General features: G+C 45.1%; 1 protein-coding gene across 1 annotated transcript in view; it reads left to right on the top strand.

Annotated features, from left to right (window-relative positions):
• Positions 1 to 4,393: 4,393 nt before the first annotated feature.
• Positions 4,394 to 15,385, top strand: part of LOC110524715 (collagen alpha-1(XXIV) chain) — a 241,432-nt gene continuing 230,440 nt past the window's right edge. Inside the window, exon 1 of the mRNA XM_036978599.1 lies at positions 4,394 to 4,886. Within this exon, the coding sequence (XP_036834494.1) occupies positions 4,831 to 4,886 (56 nt within the window). The 5' untranslated portion in view covers positions 4,394 to 4,830. The remainder of the gene's footprint in view (positions 4,887 to 15,385) is intronic.

Genomic DNA, 15,385 nt, shown 5'->3' with positions numbered 1-15,385 from the left:
TGATACAACAACATTAATGTAGAAACCAGGAGATAACTGAATATGAGGTTAGCTCTGGGTCTGGTGTAGTCAAGATGAACCCAGTTTCACTGACAAGTGGTCAGTCTTACAGGCTTTAGTGAAAACCTTAGTTAATCCCTTCAAGGAATTGTCATCCCCACTAAGGTTTCTGCTCATCAGGGCATGTAGCAATACTTCTCACAGACTAAGGCTGCAAACACAGACCACTGGAGGGGAGGGAGAGCGAGGGAAAAACACCAACAAATACACTAATCCTGCTAGAAGAGGGAAATCTGAGCCTTCTACACATGATTTGTATGTATTGATGAATCACATATATGCTTACAGTATGTCTATTTTATTATAATCTATATCTGACTAACCGAAGGGGCATATACAGTACCCATGGATTCCACAGCCTAGGTCATCCCTATTCATATACAGTATGAGATTGGAGTTCTGTCACTCTGATGTTACTCTATAGGACTCTATCTGCTACAGTACAGGATACTATGATTGATGCTCTGTCACTCTATCTGCTACAGTATAGGACTCTCTGATTGGTTTTCAGTCACTATCTGCTACAGTATACGACTCTCTCTCTGATGTGACCTGATTATGACCTGATCATTATTGTTTTTGGCTTGAGCCTAAAATAGCACAGAACCCACACGGGCCTCCCATCAACTACAGTTTAATTGCAATAAAAGCCCAAGAAAAAAGGATATAGGCCACCAATCACTGTCTGCATGCCAAGATCGGTAGTAAAATGTGAATGTTAAAGTAACTGTTCTGTGTTTCCAGTTTTCTATGAAATTTGACCTATAGTAATTTACAATATGGTTGAAATAGTTTTCCTTCACATTTTTTTATTAAGTATGTTTAAAAGCAACTTTTCTGTTTTGGAATGGTGTGGGCTGTCACGTTCTGACCATAGTTCTGTTATTTTATTATTTGTTTTAGTATGGTCAGGGCGTGAGTTGGGGTGGGCAGTCTATGTTTGTTTTTCTATGTTGGTTTTTGTGTTCGGCCTGGTACGGTTCTCAATCAGAGGCAGGTGTCGTTAGTTGTCTCTGATTGAGAATCATACTGAGGTAGCCTGGGTTTCACTGTTGGTTTGTGGGTGTTTGTTTCCGTGTGTGTGTTTGGGCCACACGGTACTGTTTCGGTTTTGTAAATTCACGTCATCGTTTACTGTTTTGATTCAGTGTTCAGTGCTTTCTTTATTAAAATCATCATGAACACTTACCACGCTGCGCTTTGGTCCGATCCTTACTCCTCCTCAGACGAAGAGGAAGATATCCGTTATAGAAACACCCACCACAAGAGGACCAAGCAGCGTGGTAACGGGCAGCAGCAGCAGCGGCCGAAAACACAAGACTCCTGGACTTCGGAGGAGATTTTGGACAGCAAGGGACCCTGGGCACAGGCAGGGGAATATCGCCACCCTAAAGCAGAGCTGGAGGCAGCGAAAGCAGAGAGGCGCCGGTATGAGGAGGCAGCACGGCAGCGGGGCTGGAAGCCCGAGAGGCAGCCCCAAATATTTATTGGGGGGGGGGGACACAGGGAGTGTGGTTAAGTCAGGTAGGAGACCTAAGCCAACTCCCCATGCTTACCGGCGAGCGAGAGGGACCAGGCAGGCACTGTGTTATGCAATGGAGCGCACGGTGTCTCCGGTGCGTTTGCATAGCCCGGTGCGGTACATTCCAGCTCCTTGTATCGGCCGGACTAGAGTGGGCATCGAGCCAGGTGCCATGAAGCCGGCTCTACGCACCTGGTCAGAGTTTCCCGTCTGTCCTGAGCCGCCAGAGTCTCCCGTCTGTCCTGAGCCACCAGAGCCGCCAGTCTGTCCTGAGCCGCCAGAGCCACCAGTCTGTCCTGAGCCGCCAGATCCACCAGTCTGTCCTGAGCCGCCAGAGCCGCCAGTCTGTCCTGAGCCGCCAGATCCGCCAGTCTGTCCTGAGCCGCCAGAGCCGCCAGTCTGTCCTGAGCTCCAGGAGCCACCAGAGCTGTCAGTCAGCCAGGAGCCACCAGAGCCACCAGTCAGCCAGAAGCCACCAGAGCCGCCAGCCAGCCAGGAGCCGCCAGAGCCGTCAGTCAGCCAGGAGCCGCCAGAGCCGTCAGTCAGCCATGAGCCGCCAGAGCCGTCAATCAGCCAGGAGCCGCCAGAGCCGTCAGCCAGCCAGGAGCCGCCAGAGCCATCAGTCAGCCAGGAGCCGCCAGAGCCGTCAGTCAGCCAGGAGCCGCCAGAGCCATCAGCCAGCCAGGAGCCGCCAGAGCCGTCAGCCAGCCAGGAGCCGCCAGAGCCGTCAGTCAGCCAGGAGCCGCCAGAGCCGTCAGTCAGCCAGGAGCCGCCAGAGCCGTCAGTCAGCCAGGCGATGCCAGAATCGCCCTTCACTCCGCCGCTGCCGGAGTCTCCCGCCTGCCCGGCGCTGCGGGACCCGTGGCGAGGGTCCCCAATCCGAGGTTGGCGGCGAGGGTCACTGCTCATAAGAGGCCAAGGGGGCGCCAGTCTGTCCTGAGCCGCCAGAGCCGCCAGTCTGTCCTGAGCCGCCAGATCCGCCAGTCTGTCCTGAGCCGCCAGAGCCGCCAGTCTGTCCTGAGCTCCAGGAGCCGCCAGAGCTGTCAGTCAGCCAGGAGCCGCCAGAGCCGCCAGTCAGCCAGAAGCCGCCAGAGCCGCCAGCCAGCCAGGAGCCGCCAGAGCCGTCAGTCAGCCAGGAGCCGCCAGAGCCGTCAGTCAGCCATGAGCCGCCAGAGCCGTCAATCAGCCAGGAGCCGCCAGAGCCGTCAGCCAGCCAGGAGCCGCCAGAGCCATCAGTCAGCCAGGAGCCGCCAGAGCCATCAGCCAGCCAGGAGCCGCCAGAGCCATCAGCCAGCCAGGAGCCGCCAGAGCCGTCAGTCAGCCAGGAGCCGCCAGAGCCGTCAGTCAGCCAGGAGCCGCCAGAGCCGTCAGTCAGCCAGGCGATGCCAGAATCGCCCTTCACTCCGGCGCTGCCGGAGTCTCCCGCCTGCCCGGCGCTGCGGGACCCGTGGCGAGGGTCCCCAATCCGAGGTTGGCGGCGAGGGTCGCTGCTCATAAGAGGCCAAGGGGGCGGTTGAGGAGGTGGACAAAAACTATGGTGAAGTGGGGTCCACATCCCGCGCCAGAGCCGCCACCGCGGACAGACCCTCCCCTATAGGTTCAGGTTTTGCGGCCGGAGTCCGCACCTTTGGGGGGAGGGTACTGTCACGTTCTGACTATAGTTCTGTCATTTTATTCTTTGTTTTAGTATGGTCAGGGCGTGAGTTGGGGTGGGCAGTCTATGTTTGTTTTTCTATGTTGGTTTTTGTGCTCGGCCTGGTATGGTTCTCAATCAGAGGCAGGTGTCGTTAGTTGTCTCTGATTGAGAATCACACTTAGGTAGCCTGGGTTTCACTGTTGGTTTGTGAGTGTGTGTTTCCGTGTGTGTGTTTGGGCCACACGGTACTGTTTCAGTTTTGTAAATTCACGTCAACGTTTATTGTTTTGATTCAGTGTTCAGTGCTTTCTTTATTAAAATCACCATGAACACTTACCACGCTGCGCTTTGGTCCGATCCTTACTCCTCCTCAGACGAAGAGGACGATATCCGTTACATGGGTGTTTACCAGCAACAGAATAGTTTGGCCGCATGCATACCGGTCAATAAAAATTGGAATGTGAGTAGACCGCTGATTGGCCAGCTCACCCTCCTCAGGAATCAACAACATTATTCATCCTCCCTCCAGGGGTAGATGTAACATAGTAAATTTAAATCCGAGATGCTCCAAATGGTATGTTATGTTAGGTTTCGTATGGTATGTATTAATTTGAAGATGTCCATCATCCATTTCGTATGATATGTTACGAATTAAAATGTATATTATATGTTACTAATTGCAATTTGTACAGTATGTTACAAATTGCAATTCCTACAATATGTTACAAATTTGGTCAAATGCATTATGTTACAAATTCCAATTTGTTGTGGCTAAAATTAGCTAGGTGGCTAATGTTAGCTAGAATATGGGTTAAGGTTAGGGTTAGGAGTTAAGTTAAACGGTTAAGGATAGGGTTATGGGAACAGTTAGCTAACATGCTAAGTAGTTGCAAAGTAGCTAAAAAGTAACAAGTAGTTGCAAAGTTACTAATTAGCTAAAATTGTCCGTGAAGAGATTCGAACACTCAACATTTGGGTTGCTAGACGTTCCCGTTATACGCTCACCCATCTACTCAACCAACCATTATATTTACTTTTTGCCTTAAGTAACTCTCTGTCTTATATAACCATACTAAACATATATTATACTAATTTGAGAGTGCCAGATTTACGTTTACTATGTTACTTCTAGTTTATGAGACCAGGCTGCGCCTGGAGGTTAAGTACAGAGCTGGCTGCGCTCTCTCTCTATCTGTCTGTTGGAGACCACTCAATAGAAAGCATCGAACTCGGATTCCTCTTATGCCACTGTAAATATCACATTTAAATACTATATTTCTTTGTCGCACTGCTCTTTCTCGTCATACATTGATTTAAATCTACAGTCACCAGCCTACTTGCGTGCGCGCCTCTTTGGTAGGTCGAGAGAGAAAATAATCACTGTGCTCTGCAAACCGCAAAGCAAATGAGTTGGGGGAGAAGTTTTGAGTGAGTGGGAAAGCCGTGCTTGCTCCTTGGGCTGCATACAATGAGGAAATTCTGAGGTGGCATTCTTCGTTCAGTTACGCTTCCTTTGGTTGTATGTAACTAATGGCTAGCTCATGAACCTGGATCCTCTTGCGTGGAATTCTGTTTTCACTTAGAACTCTGCTGCCTGGACAAATGCATACAAATGCATTTAGGAGCCCAACGGACAAGGAGTGGACACGTTTCTCCAACAGCAATAACGTGAGTAAGAAATAATAGCCTCACAGAAAAATGCATAGCCTAATGTAGACGATTCGATTGTAAAATGCAGACAAACATAAATAGAAGTAATGCAACGGAAATGGATATGCAGCTTGAAAGTGCAATTTAACCAATTTTCCTTTACCAGACCTGTATACCTGTTCTGACAGGTCTGTGAAAGGAATCAGCGGATCTTATTTAGCTTGTAGGCATTTTCCTTGAAACTATAGAGGACACTGATCAGCACCAGCCTAATCTTAGCAAGCAATTATGTAAAGCAGAGATTGTAACTAGGTTGCCAAAAACGTGAAGCCAAAAAACGTAAGCAAGCTGTTCGGCCGAATTGATCGTTTGTAATGGATGGTATATGAATTAATTGGGTGTTAAATTCAGCATTGATCTTGCTCAATGTTGTTACGCGCTCGCGTACAACCAGCGGTCGTGGCTTTGACCTCTCCAACCGTCATGCTGCGCGCACAATTGATCTGCCAGCTAATCCTGTCAACCCGGTACTGGCTGCTTGAAGAACGAAAAGGGAAGTTCTCTCTTTTCTCCCTCTCTCTCCCATCATTCCGCCGCTACCCCTTACAGCAGAGTTTTTTTTATTCTTTTTTGGCATTTTGTCACGTAGGCTACACATAACTGTTCTGTAAAGTTTGGAGACTACGTTTTATTGCGCAACAATGGACCGACTTTGGAGGCTTTTACCAACAACCGGTCTAATCAAAAAGTTAGAACAGTCCTTGATGTTGACAAAACATAAGGAAATAATGCCTTATTCAGCATAATAGCAAGAAAATAATGCTTTATTTCCAATCAATTGTCCATAACATCCAAAAACAGTGTATAACTGGAGGGCAGTCTTCCAGTCGGAGTGAAATTCCTATTGTTTCGAATCAAAAACACTCCAGATAAGGAACAGGGACTAAAATGAACAACTGTTCAGTTTCCAAAAACATAATAATTCCTACTATTCTGTAGAACCTGTCCAGTACAGAATCAGATGACTGGCCGACAGACTGATGCGCAATTGACCACAGCGGTTGCTCTGATTGAAAATATACTCTATAACAGTTATGCCTAAACATTCCAAATGTGTGTATTGAAAATTTACATCTAGGCATGTTGTTTATGTGCTGTTACATTTGACTGGGACTATTGAGCCCGTATAGAAATCTACATGGAAACATAATAGCATTAAGACCACAGAGCAAAACTAAGCAAGAAACGTTGCCAAGCTGTCTTTATAAATATAGTACCAGTCAAAAGTTTGAACACCTACTCATTCAAGGGTTTTTCTTTCCTTTTTTTCTAGAATAATAGTGAAGACCTCAAAACTATGAAATAACACATATGGAATCATGTAGTAACCAAAATGACAGCTTTGCACATGCTTGGCATTATCTCAACCAGCTTCATGAGATAGTCACCTGGAATGCTTTTCCAGCAGTCTTGAAGGAGTTCCCACATATGCTGAGTACTTGTTGCCTGCTTTTCCTTCACTCTGCAGTCCAACTCATCCCAAACCATCTCATTTGGGTTGAGTTCAGGTGATTGTGGAGGACAGGTCATCTGATGCAGCACTCCATCACTCTCCTTCTTGGTCAAATAGCCCTTACACAGCCTGGAGGTGTGTTGGGTCATTGTCCTGTTGAAAAACAAATAATAGTCCCACTAAGCGCAAACCAGATGAGATGGCGTATCGCTGCAGAATGCTGTGGTAGCCATGCTAGTTAAGTGCGCCTTGAATTCTAAATAAATCACAGACAGTGTCACCAGCAAAGCACCCCCACACCATCCCACCTCCTCCTCCATGCTACAGATGCAGAGATCATCTGGTCACCTACTCTGCGTATCACAAAATTGGACCAAAGGACAGATTTTCACCTGTCTAATGTCCATTGCTCGTGTTTCTTGGCCCAAGCAAGCCTCTTCTTATTATTGGTGTCCTTTAGTAGTGGTTTCTTTGCAGTAATTCGACCATGAAGACCTGATTCACGCAGTCTCCTCTGAATAGTTGATGTTGAGATGTGCAGTTAATTGTCAATTTCTGAGGCTGGTAACTCTAATGAACTCATCCTCTGCATCAGAGGTAACTCTGGATCTTATTTTCCTGTGGCAGTCCTCATGAGAGCCAGTTAAATCATAGTGCTTGATGGTTTTTGCGACTGCACTTGAAGAAACCTGAAATTTTCCGCATTGACTGACATTCATGTCTTAAAGTAATGATGGATTGTCATTTCTCTTTGCTTATTTGAGCTGTTTTTGCCATAATATGGACTTGGTCTTTTATCAAATATGGCTATCTTCTTTATACCACCCCTACCTTGTCACAACACAACTGATTGGCTCAAACGCATTAAGAAGGAAAGAAATTCCACAAATTAACTTTTAAGACGGCACACCGGTTAATTGAGATGCATTCCAGGTGACTACCTCATGAAGCTGGTTGAGAGAATGCCAAGTGTGTGTAACGCTGTCATCAAGGCAAAGGGTGGCTCGTTGAAGCATCTCGAATATAACACTTACCTTGATCTGTTTAACACTTTATTGGTTACTACATGATTCCATATGTGTTATTTCATAGTTTTATAGCTTCACTATTATTCTACAATGTATAAAATAGTAAAAATAAAGAAAAACCCTTGAATGAGTAAGTGTGTCCCAACTTTTGACTGGTGCTGTATATAACGAAACCCTATGTGATGTAAAAGAGCAAAGCCAGTAGCCAGACACTCACCTTTTTTGGAAATGTCTTGTATGAGTAGGCTATTATTCATTCATCTATCCAAAATTATGCATTGTGCATATTCCACCTGGACCATTATGGAGTAGACCAGGAAATGTAATAGATGTGTGTATATAACAGAAGATTTTCACTGAGAGGAGTTAGTGTATGCTTCACTGGTGCAGTGACATGCAGTGAGAGCAGAGTGGTGGTTCCTGAGGAGAGTTTCTAGCTTGACAATCACTCACTGTTATGTGTGTGGTTGACTCTGAAGCCAGCCAGTGGTTTGTGTGCCTGGAATACTAGCCTAACTCTCTCATAGACTTGACAGAGGGCCTGAAAATTACACAGTTGCTACCGTTCTCTTGGAGGAAGATATAACCACCAATGAATATTAAGCTTTTGTTATTGTCTATAGCCAGTGTTGGTATTGTCCTGGTTACGACTTCCATGTCTTGCCTGTGGTGAATACACAACACAGTTGTGGTGAATACCCTGCCATAAACGGCCACTACAGTGTCTGTGGTGAATACCCTGCCATAAACGGCCACTAAACAGTGCCTGGGGTGAATACCCTGCCACAAACGGCCAATAAACAGTGTCTGTGGTGAATACCCTGCCATAGACGGCCACTAAACAGTGTCTGGGGGTGAATACCCTGCCATAGGCGGCCAATAAACAGTGTCTGTGGTGAATACCCTGCCATAGACGGCCACTAAACAGTGTCTGGGGGTGAATACCCTGCCATAGGCGGCCAATAAACAGTGTCTGTGGTGAATACCCTGCCATAGATGTTCACTACACAGTGTCTGTGGTGAATACCCTGCCATAGACGGCCACTACACAGTGTCTGTGGTGAATACCCTGCCATGGACAACCACTACACAGTGTCTGTGGTGAATACCCTGCCATAGACGGCCACTACACAGTGTCTGTGGTGAATACCCTGCCATGGACGACCACTACACAGTGTCTGTGGTGAATAACCTGCCATAGACGGCCACTACACAGTGTCTGTGGTGAATACCCTGCCATAGACGACCACTACACAGTGTCTGTGGTGAATACTCTGCCATGGACGACCACTACACAGTGTCTGTGGTGAATACCCTGCCATAGACGGCCTCTTCACAGTGTTTGTGGTGGGAGAAGTGAAGTCTGAGTGTGAATGAATGGACCTGAGAAGAATCAAGTTACTTGCCTGGTTACCCAGACTCTTTGCTCCTGCCAAACGTTATGCCACACCCACAGACTTTAGTTTCTTCTCCGCAGTGATTCTGGATCTGAGTACCTCCCAGACTTTGTCTTGTAACACACCCCTCATTTTGACGACACCACAAACAACTTCAATGACGGCAGTCTCAGACTGAAGTATGCATAGAACGATAGAGCAGCATATGAATTCAGTTTGAATCGCAGGCATCTAAGTTACACCATGTGGGTCAGGTCATGTGAAACAACCTACACAGCGCTGAACCACTTTCAACATGACTCCTCTTTGGTAATCAGCCTCCCTCAAATGTGGCTGTGGATGGCTAATGTCTATCCCATTTGGCTAGAAAATACACTTTTAACATAAAGTTACACATATATAGCACCATGTAATAATGTTTTTTGTTGTGTGTGTATAATAACATGTTACCACTACATAGTAAGTACACAATAATAACTCATCTGACTTTGGCAATTTTTCTGTCTTCAATTCATGTACGTCATCTGTAGTACTGTATGTAGCTGGGCGATAACATCTTGGTTACCAAAACAGAGGTCAAGTCAGTAGCTACCTGGTATAAAGGCAGGCAGCTTAATGTAAAATGATCCCTTGTTGGGTGATCAGTGTCTGGTAGGATTTTTGGCCTGTCTGTGTGAGTGAGTGTGTGTGTTTAGCTCTCCCCACATCTGCAGTGTACCCTGCGACAGGAAAAGGGCAAACCAATAAAGCCGGCTGGAAGTTTACTCACAGCCCTTTGTCTGCTAGTTGTCTTGTGGGCTAAGTCAATCTTTACATTTGTGTGCAATGAACTCTTGACTCTGTGACCAATTCTGAGTGTTGACAAGCTGTAGTGGTACTACTTAGCTTACCCTTTGTATTGGAACCACACAGAGACCGATGCCTGGTTTACAATAATAGGGCTGAACTGAAATGAACTGTGCTGGCTTTTTACACTGTCCTTTGCAGCATGGTTCCAGCAAATACGGTGTATGCGTAACCAGGCCAGCCCAGTATAGCTCAGCTTGGTTTGGCTCAGCTTGTCCCAATAAGGTGAAGCAGTCAATAGTGGAATAGCAATGTGTGATAGAATAATGAGCCTCGGGACTTGGAAAGTGTTTATCTGCTAGCTCAAGTGCTGATGGCTATTTGGATTTGATTTATCAATCCAATGCCTAGGTAATGAAGTCATAATCTGGATACAGGTGTTAGAGGTGGGAGGTTGCCAAGAGGAACAGCAATTGGACCCAGATCAATAACTCATTCATGTTGGAGAACGATGTTGGCGGTTTGAAACTCAGAGAGGAACATGCAGAAACAGAACACAGATATTACTGAGGAACTCGCACATTCATTTCTCATTTATCTCTTATTAATTTCATTCAGAGAATTTCTGAACGCTTATTAGCATATAGCTAGCTAATCAAGGCATGTAGCCTACCCTGGTGTTATGCTCACATGGTTGGCTACTTTCACTGTCTTGGATGTTTTGACATACAAGTGGAAATACAAGTCCCAGTCTCGGCGATAAAACCCAATCTCCCCTTTCCCTTGTGTTGTATGTTAGATTAGTAACTACCTCTACTCTGCTCTACTCTATGTTGACATCTGAACAGAGCTACTGAGCAGAGAGACAGACCATATAGCTGCCAAAGTGTCAGTCGTGTTTATTATAGAGGATGCATCTTAGGCCACAGGTCCATAAAATGCTTCCAGGTCAAAGGTCAGTGAAAAACTAAAAAATATGTTGTTGTTTTGCTAGTTCACATGGTCTGTGTCTTGCTTTGTTATTATGTGTTAATGATGGACAGTAATCTTTGTGCCCTTTGTGTTTATTCTGCATGATTTAGGTGTACTTTCCATATACCAAAGATTTAGCTTTGTGTCGTTGTATTTAGGGTAGTATTTCCCCATGATCTATCAATGCCTTTCCTTGTGTTGTAGGACAATATTTAGTCAAAGATGTGTTCGTTGTACAAGGGCCATTGGGTTCAACATATTCACACCGGAGTTGAGTTCAGTATAGCTTATAGGAGGAAACATGTTGTTGGAGTTGTTATGTTGCAACTAATTGATTCGCTAAGTGGCTTGCCAATTAGCCATGTAAATAATAACACTGTACTGTAAATGTAGCTGCTAACGAAATCCCACTCTGGCAGTTGTCATGAAACAGTATAAAGTTAGGAAAATTGCCTCCGTTTCCTTATGGAGATTATAAACTAGTGTTAAGTGGATTTTGTTGTGTTTGCCAAGTGAAAAGTACTCTATGCTTCCACTCTGCAGTTGTCAGCATGCTTCAGCTCGGCTCGCATACTCCCTTAAAAGACATTCTCTTGAAAAACTAGAAAAATCCGTCAGTAGTACTGTTTGTCAATTTTGAGACTCCGTAGCCAGAATACACTTCCTCAAAATAGTCAGAATTAATCTAAAATAACTCAAGAAATCTGTCTTTAATTTTGACATTTTTGAAGAGGAGATATTAGTCGTGCAATTTTACATCTAACTATGTTTGTTGCAGTATTTCTCAATGAACAAATATGCATGAAAACGAGTCATCTGTCGTTGAATGACAACAAAGACTTTACTGAAGAATCCCAACTATTGACCTATCACGGGTGAAGGGTGAAAATGTGTGTCCTCGAACAACTCCAAAAAAACTTACCGAAGTCCAAAACTAACTAAATCATCACAAAATGTTGTCATAATATATGCACGGACTCTTCAGAACTGTTTCTGGTGGGAAGAATGCTGACGCCAAGGTGGGAAGAATGCTGACGCCAAGGTGGGAAGAATGCTGATGCCAAGGTGGGAAGAATGCTAATGCCAAGGTGGGAAGAATGCTGACGCCAAGGTGGGAAGAATGCTGATGCCAAGGTGGGAAGAATGCTGACGCCAAGATGGGAAGAATGCTGACGCCAAGGTGGGAAGAATGCTGACGCCAAGGTGGGAAGAATGCTGACGCCAAGGTGGGAAGAATGCTGACGCCAAGGTGGGAAGAATGCTGACGCCAAGGTGGGAAGAATGCTGACGCCAAGGTGGGAAGAATGCTGATGCCAAGGTGGGAAGAATGCTGATGCCAAGGTGGGAAGAATGCTGATGCCAAGGTGGGAAGAATGCTGATGCCAAGGTGGGAAGAAAGCTGACGCCAAGGTGGGAAGAATGCTGATGCCAAGGTGGGAAGAATGCTGATGCCAAGGTGGGAAGAATGCTGATGCCAAGGTGGGAAGAATGCTGATGCCAAGGTGGGAAGAAAGCTGACGCCAAGGTGGGAAGAATGCTGATGCCAAGGTGGGAGAATGCTGACGCCAAGGTGGGAAGAATGCTGACGCCAAGGTGGGAAGAATGCTGATGCCAAGGTGGGAAGAATGCTGACGCCAAGGTGGGAAGAATGCTGATGCCAAGGTGGGAAGAATGCTGATGCAAAGGTGGGAAGAAAGCTGATGCCAAGGTGTGAAGAATGCTGACGCCAAGGTGGGTCGCTCAACAACATCCGCTGAAATTGCAGAGCGCCAAATTCTAATGACAGAAATAGTAATAATAAACATTCATGAAAATACAAGTGTTATTCATCAGTTAAAAGCTGAACTTCTTGTTAATCCAGCCGCTTTGTCAGATTTCAAAAAGGCTTTACGGCGAAAGGATACCATGCGATTATCTGAGGACAGCGCCCCGCTTCCAAAAGCATACAAACATTTTCCAGTCACGAAAGTCAGAAATAGCAATAAAATGAATCACTTACCTTTGAAGATATTCATCTGATTGCAATCACAAGGGTCCAAGCTACACAATAAATGGTTGTTTTGTTCAATAAAGTCTCTCTTTATATCCCAAAAACTGTTTTGTTGGCACGTTTTGTTCAGTAATCCACTGGCTCCAAGGCTGTCAAAACATGCAGACGAATACATCCTAATAGTACCGGTAAAGTTCGTCAAAACATGTCAAACGATGTTTAAAATTAATCCTCAGGTTGTCAATTATCAAAATAATCAATAGTATTTCAACCGGACAATAGTGTATTTTTTTTTAATAGAAAGGAAAAACAACCTTACCAAAAGGTCTCATTCTTCTTCATTTTTCAGAAAACAAGCCTGATACCATGTCTAAAGAATGTTGACATCTAGTGGAAGCCATAGGATCTGCAATCTGGGTCCTAACCCCTTATATGGTCAATAGGCTTTCAATGGAATACCACTCACATAAAAAAAAATCCCACTTTCTGGATGGATTTTCCTCAGGTTTTCACCAGCCATATCAGTTATGTTATATTTACAGACATTATGTTAACAGTTTTGGAAACCTTAGAGTGTTTTCTATCCAATACCACTATGCATGTGCATATCCTATCTTCTGGGCCTGAGTAACCGGCAGTTTATTTTGGACATGCTTGTCATCCAAACCTCAAAATACTGCCCCCTTGGCCGAAGAGGTTGCGCCTGAAATGGCTCCCTATTCCATATATAGTCCACTAATACCTGTGGCCCCTGGTCAAAGAAAGTGCACTATATAGGGCATAGGGTCCCATTTTGGAAGCCTATTCAGGGTGCAAATGGAGACCTTTCTGTGTCCTGGACACTGGACAGACTCTGCAGCAGATTATTTATAGTCTTGACATGGCACTCACTCCTCACATAGTGGCATTTCCCTGGGTCAACACAGCAGTGTTTGGGGAGCTTTGTTCTGCTTTCAGCAGTCGTTCCCATAAACCACTGGGATGGAAGGCATCAGGCATGTCTGTCTGAGTGTCTTCTTGTCACAGAGACAGGGATTTACCTCTAAATTGTATACAGAAATCCAGGGTTGATGTTAATTCCCTTTAAATTCATTCAGTTCAGTTTACTTCCTGAATTGAAATTGAATTGAACCCCAGGCACCCTCCAAGCTTTTAGTAGTTTAAACACTCAACATGGTCCATGCCATATTTAACTAAACTGGCAAAACAATTAAGGCAAATTCTCACAATTCCCACTATGCGACACGTTGTGTTGTCTGATGTCATCATTAAGTGTAGTGTAGTGAACCCAGGAGCCAGGTCTGTTTTGGAGCCAGTGAGCTGTGTGTATGAGGCTTTAAATAGCCCTACCGGAGACTGAGACAGAGACAAGGCTGTCAGAATCTACCTCGCATTGCCATTGGCTCTCTAAATGTGGATTTAAGTGTTATAAACAGTATATAGTCCACTTTTCCACGCGTAAATCAACCAAGATTTGAAGCTGAACCAGCTACTCTACTAAGGCCTTATAAATGACAGTTTTATCCTCCTACATATGAATCATTGTATTCATATAGCATGTATATGTCTGTATTTCCAGCTTTGGAATCTCACACCAGTATCTCGATGGGGAGCAGGTGTTCCTTCTTGTTCCCTCTTCCCCCCTCTCCCTCTCTCTGCTCTTCCTGCCCCCCCCCCTCTCTCTCTCTCTCTAACCCCTCTCTCTGTCTCTGTGTCTTTCTCATTCTCTCTCTCTCTCTCTCTCTCTCTCTCTCTCTCTCTCTCTCTCTCTCTCTCTCTCTCTCTCTCTCACTCTCTCTGGAAAAAAACAACATGTCTGCCTCCGTCTGCCACTCTATCTAACAACCAGGGCCACACACAAGCTGCTAAACCCTTGCTGTTGTATACCCCCTATACTTATACCTAACCACCATATCCCCTTACCTTATTTTGTCTATCAGAAAGCGGCCACACAGCAGGAGAGGAGAGATCTGGCTGTATGCTGCTGTATGTCATTATTGCTCGCTATCCCTTTAAGTTACTGACCGTGGATTCAAACAGTTTTTAAAATGATTTAAAATACTTCATACTGTATGTGCCTGATTGAACTTGCGCTGTTTTATGGACCAAAACCACAAACTCTGCCCATCTGTCACTCCAGGCAAGCTAGAGCAAACGCTCAATGTATTTGAAAGATTTCAAATAGCATTTGAGCCCTGTTCTGCTGTGTTATAGAATCGAATAGAATAAAACTTTATTGTCCTTCCAGCATGGAAACTTTTATTTGGCATCAGCTTCCATTAAAAGGATCACATATACATACATTCTCACATCATACACATTTTAACCAGTCAGTCCATCATGTTGCATACAGTACACTAACAACATAGATGACATTAATACATTCACTCACAAACAACCACTGTCCCAACTGCACTGGATAGATAAGTACACAATTTACTTTGCATTTAGTAATCCAAAAGCACAAGGAACAAATTCATGTTTGAACACGTTCTTCTTGGCCATGGGAGTTCTGAAGCGCCAGCCAGAAGGAAGCCTCTTGAACTGAGGGTGTAGAGAGGGTGTGAGAGTTCGCCAATGACAGCCAGGGCCTTCTTTTTGTTTGCCTTGCGGAACAGACTGCTCAAATGTGCCTGTGGTTGACCAATTACTTTGCTGGCTGTGTTTACTATTCAGGTCAGTTTTCTTTTGCTCCTCACTCTCAGATTAGCATACCAGACTGTCATAATGGATATGAGGATGCTCTCCACCAGCTCAGATTACCATACCAGACTGTCATAATGAATATGAGGATGCTCTCCACCAGCTCAGATTACCATACCAGACTGTCA

The sequence above is a fragment of the Oncorhynchus mykiss genome, chromosome 5 (assembly GCF_013265735.2).
Source record: "Oncorhynchus mykiss isolate Arlee chromosome 5, USDA_OmykA_1.1, whole genome shotgun sequence".
NCBI lineage: Eukaryota > Metazoa > Chordata > Actinopteri > Salmoniformes > Salmonidae > Oncorhynchus > Oncorhynchus mykiss.
This window is presented reverse-complemented; position numbering and strand designations above follow the sequence as displayed.